The following is a 25,717-nucleotide window of genomic DNA, read 5'->3' on the forward strand; positions in this document are numbered from 1 at the left end:
ATGGACGATTCTCCCACCTCAATTTCTCGACCTTTTGGAAGAGAATCCTAACCATCGTGCGTTACCTTTTGCTATTGGATTAAAGGAACATTACCCTCCATTTTGGGACATCGATACGGTAACACTATCATCCCCCACTGTATATCTTAAACCAAATACGTTTATCCTATTTATTTTTGTCTCAGGTTTATATTCCAATCTGTGTTGACCTTCAAGACTGGTTCATGGTTCGTGTTGATATGCGGACACTTCACCTTACTTTGTATTTTACTGGGACATGTACTTCAAGTGTTTCTGATGGGTCAAGCTTGATTCAAGTTAGGGTATACCCAACCCTAATAAAATTTGAATCGTTATTCAAAACATTTTTGGAAAAAATTGCATACTGGGAACATTCTGGACGCCCACATGTGGAAAACACAATGGTGACACATACTGAAGTTTGCCAACATCAAAAGGAAAACCCAGGACCAGATTCAGGGGTGTTAGTTTGTATGTTGTTAAGTAAACTGGTTAATGACGAGGACGTCTGGATTGGGGGAGATGTTGTGGAGGCTTGCGCGAAATACAGACGAGAGATGGCGGATGAGTTTTATGCAACTCGTTTTTCACCCCCAAAACGAGAGGAAACGACCTCTGGCGAGATAACGCCAATGCCCCCAAGTCCTTAATAAAACGTGTAATTGTTTATCGTACTTGTATTAAATTATTAAATATCAATTTCGACTTTTTTTGTCAAAAAGTCAAAAATGGCTTTTTTCCCGTTTTTCCCCCCTCATAACGAGAGGATACGACCTCTGGCGAGACAACGCCAATGCCCCAAGTCCTTATTCACCCTATCATACGACACGAAGAAACCCGGTGATGGCGAACTACGACGCACCGGTGAGATAACAGACCCAGAAAACGCAAGGTTGGCCCTTTTTGACAAAAAGCCAAAAATGGCTTTTTGGCCGTTTTTCCCCCCTCATAACGAGAGGATACGACCTCTGGCGAGACAACGCCAATGCCCCAAGTCCTTATTCACCCTAGCATATGACACGAAGAAACCCGATGATGGCAAACTTGGACGCACCGGTGAGATAACAGACCCAGAAAACGCAAGGTTGGCCCTTTTTGACAAAAAGCCAAAAATGGCTTTTTGGCCGTTTCCCCCCCTCATAACGAGAGGATACGACCTCTGGCGAGACAACGCCAATGCCCCAAGTCCTTATTCACCCTATCATACGACACAAAGAAACCCGGTGATGGCGAACTGCGACGCTCCGGTGAGATAACAGACCCAGAAAACCAAGGTTGGCCCTTTTTGACAAAAAGCCAAAAATGGCTTTTTGGCCGTTTTTCCCCCCTCAAAACGAGAGGATACGACCTCTGGCGAGACAACGCCAATGCCCCAAGTCCTTATTCACCCTAGCATATGACACGAAGAAACCCCGTGATGGTGAACTGCGACGCACCGGTGAGATAACAGACCCAGAAAACGCAAGGTTGGCCCTTTTTGACAAAAAGCCAAAAATGGCTTTTTGGCCGTTTTTCCCCCCTCATAACGAGAGGATACGACCTCTGGCGAGACAACGCCAATGCCCCAAGTCCTTATTCACCCTAGCATACGACACGAAGAAACCCGGTGATGGCAAACTGCGACGCACCGGTGAGATAACAGACCCAGAAAACGCAAGGTTGGCCCTTTCTGACAAAAAGCCTAATATGTCGGAATATGACGAAACATTAAATTTTTATAATATAGAAAGTACGAAAGCACAATTCATAAACAAGAACAACATTCATCCTACATACAACGCCATCTATAAAGCTCGTTAGCCATGTGGCGACGGTAGTTGGTACAACTCTCTTCTACGTCAGTTTCATCAATGAGCGACTTGCCTCTTACAAGGTTCTCCATCATCATACAGACAAGCACCCCTGAATTAGCAATGTTACCATTGTCCTGAGGCACACCGTCTTGAACATAACCAAATGAAACTTTTTTCTTTGTGCAGTATCTCGAGTTTCGCCAATAGTGGATTTGGTCAAGAAAATGCTTGAAGAAAATTGGAAAAATGTCCATCACGTGTCCAACCAGCCGTCTTTTTTCATTTCCCCATCTTTTATCAGTCCAATATTGTGTTATTTCCATGTTAAACATATCAACACGGAATAGTAACCAGTCCTCCTGCTTAATCCATATCGGAATATACAAATAATCAACCTCCCAAAATGGAGGGTACGGTTCCTTCTTTCCCGCCATGTCTACCGCTCTTAAACAATCCTTCGTATAACACACGTCTTCATAAAATTGCGGAGGTAAAACCGTCCAACGCAATTTCCTTGACGGGTCTTTTAAAAGTTTAGATTGTCGAAGCCGCATCAGCCTTAACGTCCACGCTTGAACATGCTGCCATAAACAAAATATATATCTAATCAGTGATTTGTATAATCAAAATTTAATACTAGAAGGATTGGGTTTACAATGTCATTTAGGCATGCACAAGATTCGTAGCCTAGTAGGCTACCCCAAAAGCTTCTAGGTAGCTGTATTTCCCCTAAAAAGCGAGAATAACAAAAAGGGGAATCCCCGTTTAGGTAAAACTCAACAGCATCCCTTGACCAATTTTCGGAATTTTCGGTTGGAAATGCAAATTTTTTTCTTTCTGGAGGGCTGCGACCAGGTTTACTCGACTGAGCAGACGACCCACGGTTATTTAGCACGACCTCGGTCGGCTTTGGAAAAGACGAAGTGCTAGAACGACCGGTTGGACGTCTTAACTTGTTTAGAATCGAAAATGACTTTCTCTGGACCACATGCGAATTGTTTTGCTCATCAGCTACTTGATTGTCACCTTGGTTAGCCATAAAGGTGGTTGTGGTTTTTGTGGACTTCTCATTCACTATGGTAGGGGTATTTATAGTGGGTGGAAATTGATTTAAAAATACTTTTTCTTTTTGAGAAAAATGCTTATTAGTTTAACATTGTGAAATGTCCTTTATACCCTTAATGATAAACAAATATAAATACCTCATGATTGTGTTAGTTTATGTGTTTTTTAGTATCAGTTTACTTAGAAAAATAAAATAATAATAAAATATATTGCACAAATAACAAAATCAAAAACCACAATATATTTATTTCACAATGTATTACACAATATATTTATTTCACAAAGTAATACACTCTATGGGTCATTCGGTGATGGTGGAAACAGGTTCAAGTCGAGACTCCAGTTTAAGGGGTTTGGTTCAACATCTGCATAACGGTTCCGGTGATCTTCGTTACTTTGGTTTGGGGGCCAATACTGATAGTCTGTTTGGGTCTCCGGCATAAATGTTATCATCTGTGACGCAGGGGTAACAAACCCTGCCAGACTTGTGTTGGGGTCCATCATATGGGACGAGGGGCTAAAAAACCCCGCCTGACTTATGTTTGGGTCTACAAACTGATTGTTGTTACCCATATCATTCTGTTGGGGGTTCAATAAGTCACCAACGTCATAACCCTCGGAGCATGCCGTAGCCGACGCTGACTGCCATGATCCACCCATATCAGTATTACCAAGGTTTACCGCAAAATTTACATCTTCGTTACCACCGGATCCTGATCCCCCCCCTGTTTCGAAGTTTGGGCCCCAATTTGATGTCCCGGCCTCTTCAACGTTTCTACCACCACGAGCACGACGTCGGGGCCTGCCTACCCTCTGTGTACGAGGATATGAAACAAGGTCCACCGGCTTCTGTGACAGATGAGTCGGATATTGTGTGTATTATGGAACATTAGACATCTCAAGGGCCCGATACGCCGCACCATGAATAACGTCCACATCTTCAGATCGGTGAATTAGACCCATCGTCTCCGACTGCAAAAAAATAATTAATAATTAATTTTTTACTAAAAATAAAAAAGGTAACTATCAATAATTTTAAACTTGTATATACCATCATTTGGACCCTTGCTCCTTCGTCTTGAAAACCGCTCCTAGGGCCAGCTGACAACTGTGGGTTAGACACATATAACACCGTATGTTCCATGTACCACGACATGTAATCATTGGCAACTCCAACAGATGTCATGAGTTCCCCGGTCACCAAGTTTTGATGACGTGCCTCCCACTGACTAACATACGGTGCGTGATGAGTTAACCAGTTCCAGCCGGTTTTCCCGCTCCGGTTCATGGAATGAAGTCTGGCATGCTCATTATGATCTATGGCAATTGGGTTAGGTATGTACTGGAACATGCCAAACTGTCTCATCACTCGTTGAGGATAGTGATGCTCCATAACCGAGTAGAGTAGCAGAGGGCAAAAACTCCGCCAAATTCCCATACCACTCCGACATATATCGGGGAGTCTACCCACAATGTCGTCGTATGGTCTCCAATTAAACTGCAACAAAAAAAAATCAATCATTAGAAAAGTGTTCAAACAAACTTAAATTTTATATGTCAACAACTAACAACCATACCGTTGCCTCGGTCATTGATTGCAGCTGAGATCTATATGTTCTCAGGCAATGTGTGGAAACATCTGTACACGTTAAGCTTCCCTTCCACCTAAAAGGATAAATAAAAAATTAACATAAGTCAGGTATATATATACAAAATAATAAATTTAATTATTTCCAATTCACACTACCGAGCAGCTAACAGGGCATTGTACTGGAACCGGGCAATAGCAGGAGCAAAACAACGAAACCTCTCCCAAGCCCACACTTGTAGAAGCGCAACTGGGCCAGTAATGGCTATAGCATTAGGTGCTGTAGCATTACAAAGGTTTTTGTAAAGGAGAGCTAACACAGCACCACCCCAACTATATCCCGAACATGCGGGCAAGTCTACCAGAAATTCTAAAAATTTGACATCAATCAGGTTGTTTGCATTATCATGAAAGATTGTGCACCCTATCAAATCAAATATTATTTGACGTGCACGAAAAATGCAATCTTCGTCTGATGCTTCATTTTCAGAAAAATTGGATGACGTTATTTGTGCTAAAACTCGGGAGGACATAACCCTTTTGCCCTTCACATGAGCTTCCTCAGGGGTAAACCCCAACACCGTTTGACACTTGTCTCGTACAGTATACATCGACATACCAGTGTCAGCCCCAGAAATAGGCAACCCATCTATCGGTAGCCCCCACAACACGTTGACATCCTGTAATGTCACGGTCGTTTCTCCAAAAGGAAGGTGAAACGTGTGAGTTTCTGGCCTCCATCTCTCAACCAACGCAGTTATTAACGCGTGGTCAACATACTTGTACCCAATTTGCAGTATCCCGCTGAATCCTGCTGCATGTATTAAACCTTCTACCCTTCCACTAACCGGATTTTCTTTCATATGTTGCCAGAACGTTCGATCTGATCGTCTAATATTTAATGGCACATCATACGCTGTTGGATTTTTGAATACCTCAAACGCACGGTGATTGTTGCCCAAGAACAACACCGATGCATTAATCGGACCAGGATGACATTCAAAATTCATCTTCGGCTGATAAAACTTCACTGAATATTTATCGGTAATGAAAGGATTGAAGCTTCGTTTGATATTGAAAATGTTGACCGAGTGCTTTGCTTTATGTTCATATGTAAAGACTTCAATCTGTGCCTCATTTTTCGGATTCATGGTGAAAGCCAGTATTTTTCTTACACTACAGTATTTTTCTTACACAATACTATTCAACTTAGCAGGTTTGATTCCATTTCGTGACAGCCTAGGGTGTTTAGTCATTTCACCTTTACATTTAACCACTCACATTTCATGCAGGAAAAGGACAAAGAGCTCAAACACTCACCTATTACACTAGCAAACGAAAGCTGCATGTAAATTCTGCAAAAATTGTCGTTATTTACAAAGATTGTGACACCATATTGCGATCTTCAATAAGCATGCAATATGAAAAAGTGACCTTCAATAACATTGTAACATGATTCTGTGACTTTTTATAAGATTGTCATATGAAAATGCGACCTTTAATAACATTGTTACATCAAACTGCGACCTTCAATAACATTGTTACATGATTCTGCGACTTTATATAAGATTGCTACATGAAACTGCGACCTTTAATAACATTGCAATAAGAATCTGCGACCTTCACAAAGCTTGGTACTTCAAACAGCGACCTTCACAAAAGTTGGTACTTCAAACAGCAACCTTCACAAGGTCGCTGTATCATTCAGCGATCTTCAACATTTTATGCAGCTTTTGGCAGACACTCTGATTTTGTGAAGAAAAGTTATTGAAAGTCGCTGTATGGTTTCACAACTTACCTAAATATGAAAACATAATTCAAACCAACCTAATAACACTCTTTTGTGGTTCAAACCACCTATTTATGCAAAAAAATTCTAAGTTATAAGGGACTTTCAAATTCTGTTGTATAAGATTTATAACAAATTGTGTATAAGAGGCAAAAGCTCATCCGAAATGAACCAAAAACTTATACTAAACAACAAACAAAGGAGACAGACGTTCACAACCATGATCAAATTATCGATTAACCACTTTCACTAAGGGTTTCATCAATTCCATAATACTGAGATTGGTTCCATAATACTGAGATCCGCTGATGTTTTGATCTGTAGTATTGTGTACATAAAAGTTATTTGATGCGATGACTACAGTATAATAACCTGCATTTATTTCATGCCCAACCCAGCGCTCTGGTTCATCCCTAGACCAAGTCAGTCAACACATATATAAACTTTTTTTTTTATTTATAAAACAATTGATAACTAAACAAATAAAATTCTTGTTCATATATGCATTAATCAGCTACCTTGCTATTACATTGTTTCCTTCTTAATCTAAGCAACCACCATGAAATCTCATCACCACTTCCACTTGAGCTCCTCCATCTTTGCTTTGGTGGAGATCCTAGTCATTACCATATGTTTCCCTGTCATTTGGTGCCAGGAAACCCGACCATACGAGATATGTGGCCAGTCGGTCCGGTGTGAACATGTTGAATTCAAGTATCCTTTTTTGGGGGTTAGGCCTCCCGGCTTATTGTGGCCACCCGGGTTTTCAGCTAACCTGCGAATCTGATGTTCCCGTGCTGGTTTCAAAATCAACAGACTATCGAGTTTTAAATATTGACAGCAGTGCACATACTATCACTATCGCTAGAAAAGATCTGTGGAGCAACATTTGTCCTGAGTATCTCCACAACACCACCTACGACTCCACGCTTTTCAATGGCAGTAATTTGGCCAGGAGAATGTATCTATGTACTATGGATGCCAAGACAGTATACCAGGGGATGCTAGTTATCGATTTGGTTGTAACGTGAATGAGACCCAGAGTGATAGTTATTTTTATAGAACCAGTTTGATCACCCCCAATATTACCAATTTGTTAGTGCAATGCAGCAATCATATCACTGTACCAGTGGATCCATCTTCGGCAAACCAATTAGCATCTGTGACTGCTTCAGAAAGTGACTTGAGATCAACTTTGATGGCTGGTTTCAATCTACAGTGGATGGCAAAAAATGACGACTGCGATAAGTGTATTCAGTCAAATGGTCAATGTGGGTCTAGCTCAACTTCACCTGAGCTGTTTGCTTGCTACTGTGCTAGCGGGAATTTCTCGTTAATGTGTAACAATACAAAAGAAGGTGGCGGTAACTGTTTTTCTGATCTCGTAGACTCGTATTTTGGTCAGATTGTGAACATGTTCATCATCTCTTTGAAATACATTATACTTGAACCTAACACGGAATTTGTGGGTTTGGGTTTTAGTCTAAACGGGTTTGGGCCAGATTCGGGTCAAACCCATGGCGGGTTTGCCGGTTGACCCGACTAACCCAGTTATTTTATCTAATTAACAATTATAATTTAATGTCATAACCTAAACTGATTAGGTATCTACTACCAAAACTAACAAACATTAAAAAAATGAAAATCATGTTTTATATATGGAACATAATAATTTCATGTACATTTGTATATTTTTGTTAAAATTTGTACTTCTAATGTATTAAAGCATAATTGGTCGTGGTTTCAACCCGCATAAACTCATGTTGTGTTTGGGTTTTATGTGTTTGACACGATTTTCAGGTTCTTGTGAAGTGTTCGAGTAGGTGTTAGGTTCAACCCGTCAACCTTAGTTTGTTTGAGATGGCAATATTACAAGCCCAGTTAAAGCAATGGACCAATGTATACAGTTTTGGTATCTAATCCCTAGACATCATCTCAAGCCACTTTGTATACCAGCCAAATGAAATTTTGGGAGCTCTAAAATGAATCTTATACTTGTATGGCCAGTCTGGCAAATATGTGGGTCCAATTCAAAACTACCATCTTTCTGTGTGGTTCAAAAATATCATATGAAGTCTCTTTAGAATCACTTCTGATTGATTAACCATCATATCGAATACTTCATAAGGTTCATGGTCTAGTATGATTTAACCAGTCTTTTTCTTTCTTTTTTCAAAACAGGGCCCAACAGAACTACTTTGAAGCTTATAATAGGTGGCCCCTCTTCGTTGATGATGTCTAAGGCCTTAGCAACCTCAGACGCATTGTCGATAATCGTCTCATCATCTAAGTACCAAGCATGAAACAGGAGGTTACATCGGTCCTGAACCCGGAGAATAAGGGGGTGTAAGGCAAGGGCAAAGAGAAGGGGCCCAGAGGATCTCCTTGTTGCACTCCGGAAGTAGCCCCAATACACTCGTTACCAACATACAACCTAGCAGGCTGGGCGTAGAGGAATTGAACCCACCAATAGATTGACGGGCAACACTGATGAACTTCTTGGAGGAAGGTTGTACGGTCGACCGTGTTGAAAGCATTGTAGAAGTCCACAATAAACAAGGCCAAAAAACCATCTGCATGAAAGGAGTTGAGAAACCTGTTCGCATTGTGAAGCATCGCCTCTGCCCCATTTGTCGTCCCCACCCCAAATTAAAAGTTCCCCAAGTAATAGGCCATGTCTCTCCCGTCCTTCTTCATCGCCACCTTGGAAACCAACCTTCGCCAAATACCCCCCCCCCCCAGCAATAGGCCGAATTCCTTTATTGGGCTTCAATAAGGGGGTAAGGGGGCCGAGGCAACAAACTCAACAAGCACCTTTAGGGCAGGATCCCCCAAGCCATAAGTTTACAACTTTAGTAATGCGCGTAAGCAAACCTAAGGAAGTCACCAAGCCCTCGCCGCCAGTAGCATCTAATAGGTGTTGGGCCCGCATCCCGTCCTTACCACAAGACGTTCCTTTAGAAAAGGGTCGGATACATTTGAGCATCACTCCCCATCAACAATAAGAGTGGGTTGGGCCAAAGGCTTGGAAGGCAAGGACGGGGGCGGAACCTTTGGGTGTTTATCAATAAAAGCTTTCAAGGTCGAATCACATAGAGGGGCAACTCCACCAGAGCATAGGACCTTAACCACAATCGTGAAATGCACATTCCCGACTTTCCGAAGACATTGCTTAATATTAGGGTCCCTTTCTTTGTCTTCCTCCCTCCTGCATTCTCCCCTAGGAGCCCCCGCTAGCCTCACGCTTTCCAATAGGCAAGAGACGAAATCATCAAACCCAGAACCCTCTTCCCAAATTGCAAGCGTGTGCAAGATGTTACGACACTGTAGAGATTTCCTATTCCCTGATCTCTGCTCTTGTCTGGAAGATGGTCTGACTACCCGCAAGGTGCATCGCGGTAGCAAAAGCAATTGGAACCAGTTGTCGACCGATCCTGGTGACGCCACCACTTTACCTTTATAATTCGTTTTGTTTAAGTTTTAAATTATTCATTAAGTAGGTGTATATATATATATATATATAGAGAGAGAGAGAGAGAGAGACAGAGAGAGAGAGGGAGAGAGAGGAAAGCTAACGTACATTACGGCTTAACGTACATCACGTACGACAGGTAATTACGCACGTTCATTTTAAAATCACGCACGTTATAACTCAAAAATCCAAAATCATGAATGTTGAAATACAATAATCACGCATGTTGAAAACATTAATGACGCATGTTATATAACAAATCACGCACGTTGTTGTACGTGAACTACGTTAAGCCGTAATGTACGATATACTTTTTCTATATATACATATACATATACATATACATATACATATACATATACATATACATATACATATACATATACATATACATATACATATACATATACATATATAGGACAAAGATCCGTTAGGAACCACCCTTTATTGCGAGAACCAATGTGAACACAACCAAAAATGCCTAAAAATAGCTTAAAAAACACACAAATTTTTTTTTAATATTTTTTATAAAAAAAATCACTACTTTTAGTAGCAAAAAAAAATTAAATTTAAAAAAAAAAATTTCTACTAAAAGTAGCGATTTTAACATAAAAAATATTAAAAATAAATTTAGATTTTTTTAGGTTTTTTGTGGGTTTAGTTTTTAGCATTTAAGCTTGGGGGGGTTTAGGTTTTTGGGGGTGGAGAAGGGGGTTTAGGTTTTTTTTTGGGGGTGTGGGAGGGGGGGGGTTAGGTTTTTTTAGGTTTTTTTTAGCTATTTTTGGTTGTGTTCACATTGGTTCTCGCGGTTCTCGCAATTAAGTTGGTTCTCGCATGAACCTTACCCTATATATATATATATAGAGAGAGAGAGAGAGAGAAACGGGTTCAGGAGAAAACGCTCAAAAGTGTGAGAACGGTGAGAACGCATCCTTGCCGAACACGTGGCGTGGAGCATGATCAGGGTCCGAGGGTTTTTTTGTCCTTTTAATATTCTTCTCCTTTCACGATTTTCGCGTTTGACAGGCTTCTTTATTTTTTTGTGCCAGATAATTTTGGCGTTATGTAGATTTATTAATTATTTTGGCGTTTTACTGTTTTTCTCAGATCTCTTCTCGTTGAATTAATTCTTTTTGTGTTTCATAGTTAATTTTTGGCGTTATGTCTTTTCCCAAGTCATTTTTGGCGTTTTGTATCTTTTTGTTAATAATTCATTTCCATAGATTAACATTTTATAAAATCTACAATAAAACAAAAATCAAAATAAATTAATAGTCTTCCGTAGGTGGGATTACATCAGAGATGTACCCATCGCTTTGTTCATCACTTTCTTCAGATTCTTCATCATCAAATTTCATTTTTGCGTATAACGCCATTAGCTCGTCTCTTCTTTGTTGCAGCCTATTCTTGAATATCTCTACATTCTTGGATTTTGGATCGTTTGAAGGTGTGTTAAATCACAGAGTTGTTCAATGACAGATAGCAACCCTGTCTTCCACATTTCTTCCATTGGCCTTGAATATTGCACTCTGTTTTGATAAGCCACTTCAAGTGTCCCTTCTTCTTCATGCAATACCCAACTTCAATTTTTGGTATATGGGTATCTTCAATATCATCATCTTCTTCTGCTGGAAACTTTCTCTCCAGCCTTTTTATTACAGTTCTGGTTCTTTCACAATCGTTGTCTCTTGGAACACCAAGGGCCAGGATATCCTTCTGAACATTTTCAGTCATTCTCATCATGGCTTTTATTGTTCTTACCTTTACTCTTCTCCTGTCAGAGAACTTTATGATGAATCGTTTCTCTTTCCTTCAAACCTCCATGCAATAACCTTAGCCATTTTTTAAATTTTTTGGCGTTTTGGAGAATATTTGGTGTTTTAGTCTTTTTGGCGTGTTTGAGCTTGGGTTCTCATAGTCTTCTTTTATATTGACTTTTTTTACCTGCGTATGTCAGGTAATTATGGCGTTTTGAAAAAGATAAATAAATTTAATATAATAAATCTTAGTAATTATGTTTTCCATCGTTGCATTTTACTGTTTTTTTACAGTTTTACCGTGTTTTGTTTTCAGATTCAACTGTTTTAATGGTGCAACAGGTCAAATATTTTGACGGCTTTAATTATGGCGTTTTGTTTTCCAATGGCAGTTAGATAACTATTGGTCTTCTTTTGTTTTATATTCTTTGCACATTGTTTCACGCTTTTTTATAATATTAGTTGTTCAAATTAATTTTATTATATAGTTTGTTAGTTTTTTGGGGGCGTTTTTACGGCATTATGGTGTTTTACTCGTACTTGCTAATTTTGGCATTTTATTATATTTTTCATTATAGCATTAGTATTATTTTCTCGTTTATTAACTAACATTACAAAACAAACAATAGATAAAGGAAATTAAAAAAAAAACAAAGTAGAAGCAATTTATGTTTTTAAATATTCAGTGTCATCAGTCTTTTTTTTTTCTTTTGAAACTATAAGAAATGTGACAAATAAATGCCGTTTTGGGGTTGGCGTTGTTTATTTTCTTTGTTCATGTTTTGAAGTATCTTTGTGGATGTTTGAGACATAGAGTGACCCCCCTGTGGGTGGATGCTATCTGCCTGTGGTCTTCATTATATTCATGAGGCAAAAGTAGCATATATACTGGTATAGGTCTCTTCTTATCTTCCAAACCTTCTTCAGGAACAAAGATGACAGTATGATATATGGGTGTCATCAGTCCTTTTTTCAATTTTATTCATCTCATGCAGCAAAATTTTTCTTCACTCACGTAACAAATCATTCAATGAAGCTTCATGCAGAACATTACTGGGTATCAAAGAAAAGATGTTTTGTTGTCGTTGTATTTTTTGGCGTTTTACATTGAGTTGTAAATTTTTTTAGCAACCACTGGTGAAGCGTTTCTATTTATAGAATTTTTTTGGCGCGTAATTTAGGCGGGATGTTATTTTTATAACAAAAAATGTAATTAACATTTATCCGAATGTAACTTTGGCGTTATATATAATGTCGTGTCATGTTTTATGGCGTTTTTGTAGCCAGAGAGCTTAAATAAAAACGCAGAAAAAAGTACGCAGTGATAAAATTGGTGTTTTGTATTTATTTGGCGTTTTATTTTTCAATGGCATTTTATGCAAGGAATAGTTTTTTTACCTTTTTACCCTTAATGACGCGCGTCCACGTAATAAAATTGGTGTTATTTACTAAAATCCCACCGCGCCAATATAGTCCATAGATTATTTTGATCGGACGATCAATAAGCATTCTCAGCGTTCTCACTTTTACTACTGTTTTCTCCAAATTCTCACCCTATATATATATATATATATATATATATAGGGAGGGGTTCATGCGAGAACCACCTTTATTGCGAGAACCGCGAGAACCAATGTGAACACATGGCAAAATTGTAAATATATTGAATTATACCAAAAAAAACACACGGTGGCATATATTGTAATTATATTGAACTTTAACATAAGACACGTCCCCTGTTTTAGGGTTTCTCAAGTTCAATTCATTCATTCCCAAACCACAATCTGCATCATCAGCAGCGACACATTGACGGATCACGGCTGTTCACGGCGGCATACAGGCGGCGCACAAGAGTGTACGGTGGTTCTCACGGCAGTAAACAACGGTCGATCCCACAAATTTCACGGGTCCGTTCGTATCTCATCGACCGTTCACGGATTTAACGGTGGAGCGGCAGTCGGCGTTCACGGGTTCCACGGCGGGGCATAAGTCGGCGGTGGTGATGGTTTGGTGGTGGTGACCATGACTACTGTGTGTCTAGGGTTCCGGCGAGGGTACCAGTGTCTCTCGTCGACCGATCTAGATACAGAATGTGACACTTGAATGTTATCTTGAACAACCGCAACGTCATTGACTTGAATCGACCGATCTAGATACAGAATGGGACACTTGAAGGTGCTCTTGAAGTCAGAGACTTGAATCAGAGACTTGAATCGGTGTTCCAGCGAGAATTCAGGTAATCTCTTTTCGTCTTCTCTACATTTTTTATGCAGGTCGGTTTTTTTGTGTAGTTAGTGTTTGTGTTTTGATTTGGAGTGCACATGTGCATAATATTGTTGTATGTATGCACATGTGCATATTTATATTACATCCGCATGTAAATACGATTATGTGTTTCTGTTTGTTTTAGAATGCACATGTGCATAATATTGTTGCGATTATATGTTTGTGTTTGTTTTGGAATGCACATGTGTTTTGATTTGGAGTGCACATGTGCATAATATTGTTGTATGTATGCACATGTGCATATTTATATTACATCCGCATGTAAATACGATTATGTGTTTCTGTTTGTTTTAGAATGCACATGTGCATAATATTGTTGCGATTATATGTTTGTGTTTGTTTTGGAATGCACATGTGCATAATGTTGTTGTATGTATGCACATGTGCATAGTTATATTACATCCACTCTTTATTGTATGTCCGAGGTACTGGCTACTGGGTTTACTGTCTGTGCTTTTGGGATCCGTATTTACTTCCCGAGTTGTTGATCTCCGGGTTAGTCAGCTGCATACATGTAGGGTCTATCGTTAATGCTGGTAGTTTGCTGCATGTTGTGAGTATTATGTTAATGGTGCACCGGATAACATACCTACTGTTTGTAAGTCTGCAAAGTGTGAGCCTAAAGCATAGTGCTGAGTTTATGATGCTGCTGGATCTTAATATAGCCTTAAAATGCTTGTGTATGGCTGTTAACAGCTGGCCGCATCAGTTATTCATTTGGTCTTGCGGTAAAAGTTCCAGGGGTATTTTGGTTGAACAGACTGAAGGTTTTAATGTTTGTTCGTGTAGATTACAGCCGATGTTGTGCATATGTGATTGTGTTTGTTTGTTCGTGTAGTATGCATATGTGTTTGTGTTTGATTTGGAATGCACATGTGCATAATGTGATAACTTATGTTTATACTTATAGTTTTGGTTCATATCTATGCTTGATTGGTATGCACATGTGCATAACGTGTTAGAATGCACATGTGCATAACATGATAAAGTATGTTTATAATTTGTAACCGAATTTGTTTTTGTCGGGTCAATGTGTTAACATGTGTATATATTGCAGAATTGCAATGGAAAAAAAGTTGGAAAAGAAAATGAAAAAAGTTATATTTGTATTAAAGTCGAGGGACGAAGGGTCATCATTGTAAGACGCAGTCACAACGGAAAAGTGTATGCATGGTAAACAAAAAGGTTATAATATTTGATTATTTTATGTTAGAATGTGGTAACAAGATAGTGTGGTGTGATATATACATATATGCACATGTGCATAATATGACAAAACATGTTACTATGCGCATGCGCATAATTTGTCATACTAGATTATTAAGGTATTTAACGTATATGCACATGTTCATTGCAGAATTGCAATGGAAAGAAAGTTGGAAAAGAAAATTTCAACACATGGAGATGTACAAATAGAGCGATGTCAAGTTTGAAAGCGGTTTTAGTACTCGGAAAGATATTCAAGACATGCAGCTGAAAAACTTGAGGATGAAGATATCAACAAAACTGTTATTATCAGATGCAAACATGTACAAGGAAACTGTTATGGAACTTGCAAAAGAGAAAACACGTGGTTTGAGAGATGAAAAAAATGCGGAAAACGATAGACAAAGAGACGATGAAACAAGAAAAATGTTGGAATATGCTTGATAAATGGAAGAATGAGGATAAGTTTGAGGGTATGAGTTAACACAACAGGCTATTAACTTTAGGAACATATAGTATTTCTGTTTTGTTGGTGATTTATGTTAATGAAACTAGTACTTTTTGTTTTGTTTTGTTTGTTTTAACACGTCAGATGGTACTTTGTTATGATGTCGTTTATAGTTATGGTTAAATGTGGTTGGAAGTGGTCTATTATGACACTAATACATTTGGTTGACAACAACTGGTATAGTAGTTGATATCGTAATTATTTGGTATTTTAGCTGATATAGTAATCGATGTTTGGAGTTCGTATTGGTTGTTGTCGTTTATGCACATGTGCATTAAAATGGCTAAACTAACAAGATGGTTGGTAATAAATGTTAGTAATGATTAAATGTGTGTTAGTAATATATAATGTGTTATAGATGTGCATGATTGTTAAAATATGTTATATTATGTTGGTTAATAAATTAAATGATGGGTATGCACATGTGCATAAAGTTATATAACGTACAGTGTAATATGTAATGTATTACAAATGGGTATAGTTATATATAAGGCATAACAAACGGTTTTATATTAATATTAGTAACATGTATAATAATAAACAATGGTATATCAATAAACAAGATGATTCAACTGTTAGATACAACTGGTCGATATGTATGCACATGTGCATATTGTAAGTTAGGCATTAATATTAATATTGTAAGTTAAATGGGTAGTAATAAAATTACATTATTTTAAGTGGGTAATAATAAAATCACAAATAATTACATGTAATACATAATTGATAACAAATTAGGATGATGCCGTAGGTTCAACTCCAACATTCGTATCTTCCCCACAACTGTCATCCGAACAAGTCTCCTCAGCTCATCAACATCGTTTAGCGAAGAACGACCCAATTTCGGGTGGTCAACTGAACTGGTAATGCAAGAACCCAAAGCTTCTGATGATATCGACCCGCAAATCCCAGCCAACACATCGGCTGCAACGGTTTCCTGCTCGTTACAATAGATAGTAAAATCATTCGACCGTTCATTCACATTAGCAACCATTGCTGAAGCAGCACCGAGCATGTCGAGAGAAGTGGCCCCCGTTTCCCGATTGGGTCTTTTCCCATGAGTCACCAAACACGTACTGTTAGTATTAACATCACACGACTTCCCTTTCGCAAAATTTTGAATTCTTCTTTGTTTTTTGGAAACTCTCAGACTTATGATTCTTGTAATAGAACTCAACACATTCAGCAACTGTTTTGTGTTGAAAAAAAGATGCAATCTTTATGAAGTGTTTGCCAAACAAAGCATAATTATCTAAGAACATTTGTCTATCTTATTCGGTCCATAGATTGACAACGGCCCTTTGCTTTTCAACATCAATAGGGTCCTCCACTAATCCATTATCCGAAATAAACCTAGAGCCCATTCGTTCCCTCTTGTCTAATATAAACGTCGGCATCTTATGTATGTTCCTGTAGGTCTTGACACGTGAATCTAAAAGCAGCTTGTTCACATAATCAACTACCTCTTTCGTTGGAACAAGACGCAAACATCCACCTACATAGAAAGTAAAATTTTAGAACTTGCAAAACTTAATATTATAATAACCTGAAATTGGTATATCCGTATATCAATCATTTCTTACCAGGAGTAGATGAACGAGAATGGTTAGATATACGGTGCTTTTGAGAAACGATATATCCCAAGCGAGAGATCGATTCAAACTTCTTCTGCGACTTTGCTGCATATAATACACCCATGCCTCCCCGGTTGTCGACTTATTATTCCATTGCCAATCTCACACAGTAACCTCCCGTATTTTTTTTTTTGTAGTTGTCCGCCACCCAAGACCCTTTGTTTGCTGCCATTCTGTACATAATTGGATAGTTATCTATAAGGCACTTATTCAGAATACATACATCAATTATATATTCTAATTTTCAACATAATGCACATGTGCATATAATTTAATACAAATATCATTTACAATCAATATAATGCACATGTGCATATAATTTAATACAAGATCATTTACAGTAAATATAATGCATATGTGCATATCATTTAATATAATATTTACAGAGTATCTACAACATGCAAATTAAAAAGATATATCGACAAAGATCTTAACCAGTACATGATATCATCTTCTACGCCGGAATACCACAAAATTACTTGCAGATGAAGAACTAAAAGATTATAGAATAGTCTTCTCAATATCTATTTTTCAGTAGATTCTTAAAAGTTTAAAACCTTGGTAAACACAAATCAATGAAGATCACCATATGCAATTAGCTAAAAACTGCAAAACGAAAAAAATATATCAACAATGATCTTATTAAGTCCGTGAACTCATCGTCTATGCCAGAATACCACAAGACTACTTGCAGATGAAGAACTAAAAGATTATATAACAGTCTACTCCATACCTAACTATCAGTACGTTCTTAAAAACCTCGGTTAACACAAATACTGGCAGATCACCATACGAAATCGGCTACGTAAGCAAGCTTCAACTGGCTCCTCTTTCATTCTACTTTACTTTTACCTACCTTACACTCATGGAAACTCATAAGAACAACTTAGATCATGACCAATTCATAGCTTGTTCCTAACGCATACACACGAAAAGTAGAACTCAAAATTAACCCTAGGACACAAACCAGATCACAATTTAGAACAGCATCAGATGTATATGAGGAGGAATACCAGATAATGTATGAGGAGGAACATCATATGTGTGAGAATCGACACTTAATGAATCAGAGGATGCCATGTAGATATGAGGAGGATTATCATAAAATGTATGAGGAGGAACATCAGATGTGTGATAATTGACAATTGATGAATCAGAGGATGCCATGTAGAGGGTGTAAATGGTGGGTTGTCGTTGTGAATGCCGCTGGAAACACCGTGACCGGATGCCACCGTCGTGAACTCCGGTGAGATATGTGAACGTCGTCGGCCACCGTCGTCGATGTATACAAAGTTCTGATCTGATGAATGAAACCCTAACTATTAATCGTGAACAGAGTTATGAAACAGAGGGGCGCGTGTTTTATAATAAGTACCACATAATTACAATTTTGCCAAGTGTTCACACTGGTTCTCGCGGTTCTCGCAATAAGGGGTGGTTCCTAACGGATCTTTGTCCTATATATATATATATATATATATATATATATATATATATATATATATATATATATATATATATATATATATCATGCGAGAACCACCTTTATTGCGAGAACCGTGAGAACCAATGTGAACACAACCTAAAATAGCTAAAAAAACCTAAAAAACCTAACCCCCCCCCACCCCCAAAAAAACCTAAACCCTCTCCCACACCCCCCAAAAACCTAACCCTCCCCCCCCCCCAACCCAAGCTAAAATGTTAAAAACTAAACCAAAAAACATAAAAAATTAAAAAAAAAAAACACACACACACACACACAATTTTTTTAAATATTTTTTACATTAAAATCGCTACTTTTAGTAGAATTTTTTTTTTGCTACTAAAAGTAGCGATTTTTTATAAAAAATATTAAAAAAAATAAAATATTTGTGTGTTTTTTAGCTATTTTTAGGTTTTTTTGGTTGTGTTCACATTGGTTCTCGCGGTTCTCGCAATAAAGGGTGGTTACTAACGAATCCTTCTCCTATATATATATATATATATATATATATATATATATATATATATAGAGAGAGAGAGAGAGAGAGTTACAAACACATTAAGTAATAAAATATAAAATATATTACGCATATTAACCCAATCGGATCAGAAATTATATCTACAAACGCATTACATACTCTAAAGTTACAACATTTGTGTACATAAAGGTGAGTAACTCATGCTTTGTAAGGTTTTCAAAAAAAAAATTGATGTTTCACTTTTAACCCAAAACTATTTGTTTTTTTATTTATAACACCAAAACTTTCACCTTTTGCAATTTAACCTCGCAACTTTTGTACTTTCAACTTTGCTCCCTGGATATAATTTTCATCTTATGCAAAATTTTCGTTTTACGTTTCGCTCTAAATTTGTGAATTAACACGACGCAACGTGTGTGTGGTCCAACATTTTATTACGGCGTCTATTTTTTCCTGTTTGAGAGGTTTGTCGCAACGTGCGGGTCCTGTATCGAGTTAGTTATCCTTTTCTATGTTTAACGTTTTGGTCTAAGTAATTCGCATTAATACGCCGCAAATTCAATAATGTTAATGGCCTCATCGCAATGCAAGGGGTGCTTAATACTAGTTAAGTGATAATATATAAAATATATTAGACATATTAACCCAATCGGATCAGAAATTAGACTTGTGGACTCTGTCTTCCATCTTAGTAACACCCGGTCAACTTCATATTGTTAGTCAACTGGAACTTCTATTTCGATTTTCAAGTTGTTTGATTATTGAATGATAAGATTTTCAAGTTGTTTCATTCTTAAATAATAATAACGTATTGTCGTCGGTAATGAAATTTGACAACTCAACAAATCAAAAGACTTGTTCCACTTTCATTTTTCCCATAAACAACCATCCTTTCTCGTTCATTCAACGTTCATCATAATTCGTACTTTCCACCATGAAACCCCGTCCAGACCCCAGCCCCGCAACACTTGCCATAACGGTGGTCCTAGCCATCATTATCTCTTTTCCAGTCGCTCGTTGCCAGGACACTAGTCCATACGATATATGTGGCCAGTCGGTCCAGTGTGGAGAAATTGAAATCGTGTACCCTTTTTGGCTGTCAGGCAGGCCACAACATTGCGGCCACCTGGATTTTCAGCTATCCTGCCGATCTGATGTTCCTATGGTCCGTTTAGGGCCAGTAGACTATCGGGTCCTAAAAACTGACAGCAGTATACACACGGTCACTGTTGCTAGAAATGATCTATGGACCAACAATTGCCCTCAACCTCTTTACAACACCACCTATAACACTACACTTTTCAACGGCAATAATTTTGGCCAGGAGGAAGTATCTTTGTACTACGGATGCCAAGGTATATTAGGTGCGAGTCCGTTGGATGCTGGTTATCGGTTCAGTTGCGATGTGAATCAGACCCAAAGTGATAGTTATTTCTATAGAACCAGTTTAATCAACAATGATACTACGAATAGCAGTTTTTTGGTGCAATGCAACAGTCATATTACTGTACCAGTGGATCAGTCTTGGGTAAATCGAGTAGGACCTGCTTCCGTGAGTGATTTGAGACAAGCTTTGCAGGATGGTTTCAAGCTACGGTGGACGGCGTATAACGACGAGTGTGATCGGTGTGATCGGTCCGGTGGTAGATGTGGGTCTAACTCAACTTCACCTGATCAGTTTGTTTGCTACTGTGCTAGCGGGAACTTCTCTGCAACTTGTAACAACGTTTCCGTGGAAAATGGAGGAGGTAAGTAATTGTTCTGATCATGTAGTCTTATATTGGTTCTTGGTCTAGTGGCATCAAGTGTTTATCTTTACCAAAATTGTTTGCATCCCACAGAAGTAGATTTTAAGAGGTGTGTGAGGTAGCAAGTCCAATAAAATTTAATGAATGCATCAGTAATCGGAAAACTGGTTGCTTAGAATTGACACAAACTCAACTAACCCTAGACCCGGTTAATTTGACCATTTCAATAATACTGTGAATCTGTTTCATAATTTTTTTTTTTAAAGTTTGTCAATATTGAAAAAAATATAAAGTTCACTTTTATTGAAAAGTCGCAAATATTATTGTTCTTTTTAAATAAACTATATATCCACATTTTTATATTTGAATGTTCTCAGGATGAGAAAGTTTTACAAATAAAGTGAGACTTAGATTTATTTTTATAAGATACATGAGTTTTATAAGTATCCCAATTAGAGTGTCATTAGCCATGTTATAATTACGTTTAATTTGCTCTTAATAAGTTGTATATTGACTAATGTTGGGCAGATTTTTTTTGAACGGCAAACAACTTCAAATTTGTTAGTCAAGAAAGAAGTTTCTGTTACAGTTTCTTTCATTATTACATACGTGTCGTTGATTGAAATTGACGTTTAAAAAGTCTTAAAAGACTTGTTCCACATTCATTTTTTTCCCATAAACCACCTTCCTTTCTAGTTCATTCATTGTTCATCATCCTCATTCATCGGTTCCTCCCAAACATACCTCTTCTAGGCCCGAGCCCTGCTCTATTAGCCATAATGGTGGTTCTAGCCACCATCGTCTCTTTTCCAGTCGCATGTTGCCAGGACACTCGGCCATACGATATATGTGGCCAGTCGGTCCAGTGTGGAGACATAAATATTATGTATCTTTTTTGCAGGGCCGGCTCAAGGGGGAGTGAAATAAAGCAAGCCGCTTTAGGCCTCCACTTCCCCGAGGCCCCAAATTCTTAAGATAACATATTATATGTAGGTGATTTTGACTTTAAAATTGTTGGCGTTGAGGTTTATGATATATAACTATGTATACATAGAGATGGTATATGAATCATAGGATCAAAAACATTTTTTTTTCTTTTATTATTTACGCAAAGGGCCTCAATTTTGTTATCCGCTTCGGGCCTACAATATTTTGAGCCGGCCTTGCTTTTTTGGGGGTTAGGCTTGCCACAACATTGCGGCCATCAATCCTTCGAAATTTATTTAGAGTCGTGTTATGAATTTACATCGAGATAGTTGGTAACGGGCAACAAGCTGCGCCACTACCCCTTTTTGAATAGCAAAACTAATTCTTTTAAAAACTATGTCCATAGATCTCGGGGTCATAACATTACTATGCATGACCCTTTGAACTCGACTAAGTAGGTTCACAGCCTCTGGCGCCAGAAAACCAAAAGTATCAAAAGCAAATGAGATAAGCACGTGCTGGTTGTCAAGGCACGCTTTCTCATGTTTGGTATTCTTGTCATTTGTGTCTACTGTTTAGGAATCACAGGATTGCTTCCACAAAAATTTAGTTACAAAATTCATATTTTAGATGATTATTAATGTTTTCCACATAATTTGTTAATGTCGGTTTGTCTAACAACAATAAATACTTTGAGAAGATCTTTAATTTCTAAATCACCTAATACTTTGAGAAGATCTTTAACAGTTTAACTCTTTGAATGAAATTTCGATTGTACACAAGTTTATCATTTAACTACTGGAGGATATAAACTTAAAATCATCAGCCATAGTCATAAGCCTTAAGTTGTAATGTTTTGATGTGACGATTATGAATCTAACATGTTCTTGAAATTCTATATACTTGCAGGGGGTTCAAAGAGTAGTTCTCTGGGTATAGGTATGGATTTTACTCTCACTAAATAGACTTAAGTTTCTTCATCAGTCAGTGTTTCATGAAACTAAAATTGTGTCTTTTTTCTGTGAATCCTAGTACTTGGAATCGTTGGAGCAGTTATTGCTGTTGTTGGCATTGGATGTGGAATCTTTGTTTGCCAACAAAGAAAAAAAACGCGCCCAATCAAAGAATGGGTCAAGGTATTTTATCAAAACCCGAGTTCACCTGTCTCTCCTAAAGGACCTGAAGCTGCAAATGATAATATAGAAATATTCATAAGGAATTATGGAAATTTGGCACCAAAAAGATACAAGTATTCAGAAATCGAGAAAATGACAAACTCGTTCCTAGAGAAACTGGGACACGGAGGATATGGAAGTGTTTACAAAGGACAACTACCTAATGGGCATCTAGTTGCAGTGAAGCTCTTGAGTGAAGCGACGGGAAATGGAGAAGATTTCATTAATGAAGTTGCGAGCATCGGTAGAACTTCTCATGTCAACATAGTCACTCTGTTAGGTTTCTGCTTTGAAGGAAAGAAAAGAGCCCTGTTGTATAAGTTCATGCCAAACGGATCCTTGGATAAGTTTCTACGTGGTGATGGCTCCCATTTGGACTGGAACACATTGTTCCAAATCGCAAAAGGGATTGCAAGAGGTCTAGAGTACCTTCACAAAGGTTGTAACACAAGAATTGTGCACTTTGACATAAAACCTCACAACATCCTTTTGGATGAAGAATTTGTCCCAAAAATATCTGATTTTGGACTAGCTAAGTTGTGCAAGACAAAAGAAAGTATTGTGTCTGTAATGGGTGCAAGAGGTACTGCCGGATACATGGCACCTGAAGTATTTTTCAAGAGTCTTGGAGGTGCATCTCACAAGTCTGATGTGTATAGCTACGGGATGATGGTTCTTGAAATGACGGGTGCACGTAAGCACAATAACACTAGCGTGAATAGCACAAGTGAAGCATACTTTCCAGATTGGGTATACAAGCAAGTAGAAGTTGGAGGCGATTTAGAGGACTATGGGGTGACAAGTGAAGAGGAAGAGGAATTAGCTAGGAAGATGATGATAGTGAGCCTTTGGTGCATTCAGTCTAATCCATCAGATCGGCCATCTATAAGTAAAGTTGTGGAGATGTTAGAAGGAAGCTTCGAGTTATTGCAAGTTCCCCCTAGACGCTTCGAGCCATCTCCCGCAAGGCCTTTTCAACGCACTCCCACCTCATCCATTCAGAGTTCAAGCTTTGAGAGAATATCAACTGTGCAGGGAAAGATATCTCTACCTTTCTCTCATGAAGCCAGCTAGTGAACTAGCTTAACCTATTCTTAAGTTTTATGGGCTTCTAAATTTTGTTGGATAAGATTTTTTTTTTAAATATTTTGTGTGTAACAGGAAAAAATTCAATCAAAATGAAACATAAACTTAGACGAAACAATAACAAGGAGAGAGACTTTCACAAACATTATCTTGTTATCAATTCCTTAACACTGAGACCTGCTAATGTTTTGATCTCAGGTATGATGTACAAAAAAGTTATTTGATGAGATTACTACAGTTTAGTAACCTGAATTTATTCCTTTCCAATGTTTCGAATAAATTTGTACAAATTTTACAAGCTCAAATGACCAAGAAACAGGACCCAGTATTTGGAGCAATAGTTGACTTATGGATAATCCCTGACAAAGACCTATAGAGACGACATGTCCTCCCTATAGGTGAAAAACACCTATAGAGACGCATGTCCTCCCTATAGGCTTAAAAAATGTTGTCCCTACAAGGGTTTTTTTTTTGTAGTCTTGCGTGCACCTGTCATTTCAAGAGCCATCATCCCGTAGCTATACACATCAGATTTGTGAGATCCACCTCGAAGACTACTAAGAAATACTTAAGGGTCCATGTATCCGGCAGTACCTCAGCACTTGCACCCAGTTAGACACAATACTTTATTTCGTCTTGCACAACATAGCCAGCCCGAAATCAAATATTTTAGGGACAAATTATTCCTCTAATAGAACGTTATGACTGTTATGAGGCTTTATGTCAAAGTGTACGATTCTTGTGTTACAACCTCTGTGTGTAGGTACTCACTCTAGACCTCCTGCGATCCCTTTTACAATTTGGAACAATGTGTTCCAGTCCAAATGAGAGCCTTCATCACGTAGAAACTTATCTAGTGACCCGTTTGACATGAACTAACACAACAAGGCACTTTTGTTTCCCTTGAAGCAGAAACCTAAAAGGGTGACTACGTTGACATGAGAAGTTCTACCAATGGTAGCAACTTCAATAACGAAGTCTTCTCCATTTCTCACCGCTTCACTGTAACTAGACTACGATTAGCAATTGTCCTTTATAAACACTTCCATATCCTCCTTGTCCCATTTTTTCTAGGAATGAGGTTTTCATTTTCCTGATTTTTGAATACTCGTATCTTTTTGGTGCCAAACTTCCGTAGTTCCTTATGAATATTTCTATATATCATTTGCATCTTCGGGTCCTTCTATACTTACAGGTAAGTTCTCTGGGTTGTTGGGAAACAATGATTCCATATCCGACAACAACAATAACCGCTCCAACGACGGCAAGTGCTAGGATTAAAAGATAAAAAGTTAACATTTTAGTTTCTTGAAACAGTGACTAATGAAGAAAGTTTAGTCTATTTAGGGAGAGTAAAACCCATACTTGAAGGGGTATGGTCCTAAACGCCCAGTGGGCCCAAGACCATACTTACACTTAACACGAAAAACAGTCAACTAGTCACAGCAATGCGTCCACGGGCTACTCCTGTGAGCCCAATGCTAAGCGGAGGAGACAAATAGTACATTGTGAAAGCGACCTGTAGCCAACAAAGACATCCAAAGGGCGACATGGAGCCGATCACGAAGCTTGCAGTTGTACTCCCACCTCTATGGGTACTAATTAGCAGAAGGGACCAAATGGATAATCCTTGACAATGACATCTCGTCCAACTAGCCTCGTTTCTTCTCCAACCACTCGACTATAAATACCACACTTCTA

At 38.2% G+C, this 25,717-nt stretch overlaps 2 protein-coding genes and 1 pseudogene across 2 annotated transcripts; 1 reads left to right on the top strand and 2 right to left on the bottom strand.

The window, feature by feature from the left end:
- Nucleotides 1–4,622: 4,622 nt before the first annotated feature.
- LOC110887699 (serine/threonine-protein phosphatase 7 long form homolog) lies at nucleotides 4,623–5,618 on the bottom strand. Its single transcript, XM_022135271.1, has one exon. It carries the CDS (start codon nucleotides 5,616–5,618, stop codon nucleotides 4,623–4,625), a length of 996 nt encoding a protein of 331 aa, XP_021990963.1.
- A 14,278-nt stretch (nucleotides 5,619–19,896) lies between these two features.
- On the top strand, nucleotides 19,897–24,131 carry LOC110889454 (LEAF RUST 10 DISEASE-RESISTANCE LOCUS RECEPTOR-LIKE PROTEIN KINASE-like 2.5). The gene is made up of 3 exons (XM_022136984.2): nucleotides 19,897–20,828; nucleotides 22,665–22,694; nucleotides 22,788–24,131. The coding sequence occupies exons 1-3, from the start codon at nucleotides 20,015–20,017 to the stop codon at nucleotides 24,002–24,004; spliced, it is 2,061 nt and encodes a 686-aa protein (XP_021992676.1). The 5' UTR covers nucleotides 19,897–20,014; the 3' UTR covers nucleotides 24,005–24,131.
- Nucleotides 24,132–24,470: 339 nt separating this feature from the next.
- Nucleotides 24,471–25,105, bottom strand: LOC110887695 (annotated as a pseudogene).
- Between the last annotated feature and the right edge of the window lie 612 nt (nucleotides 25,106–25,717).

This window comes from Helianthus annuus, chromosome 11 (assembly GCF_002127325.2).
Source record: "Helianthus annuus cultivar XRQ/B chromosome 11, HanXRQr2.0-SUNRISE, whole genome shotgun sequence".
Lineage (NCBI taxonomy): Eukaryota > Viridiplantae > Streptophyta > Magnoliopsida > Asterales > Asteraceae > Helianthus > Helianthus annuus.

Coding starts and splice junctions, on each gene's coding strand:
- LOC110889454 (XM_022136984.2), top strand. CDS start 20,015: ATGAAACCCCGTCCAGACCCCAGCCCCGCAACACTTGCCATAACGGTG. Junction 20,829..22,664: donor TTCCGTGGAAAATGGAGGAG/GTAAGTAATTGT, acceptor ATATACTTGCAG/GGGGTTCAAAGAGTAGTTCT. Junction 22,695..22,787: donor GAGTAGTTCTCTGGGTATAG/GTATGGATTTTA, acceptor TGTGAATCCTAG/TACTTGGAATCGTTGGAGCA.
- LOC110887699 (XM_022135271.1), bottom strand. CDS start 5,618: ATGAATCCGAAAAATGAGGCACAGATTGAAGTCTTTACATATGAACAT.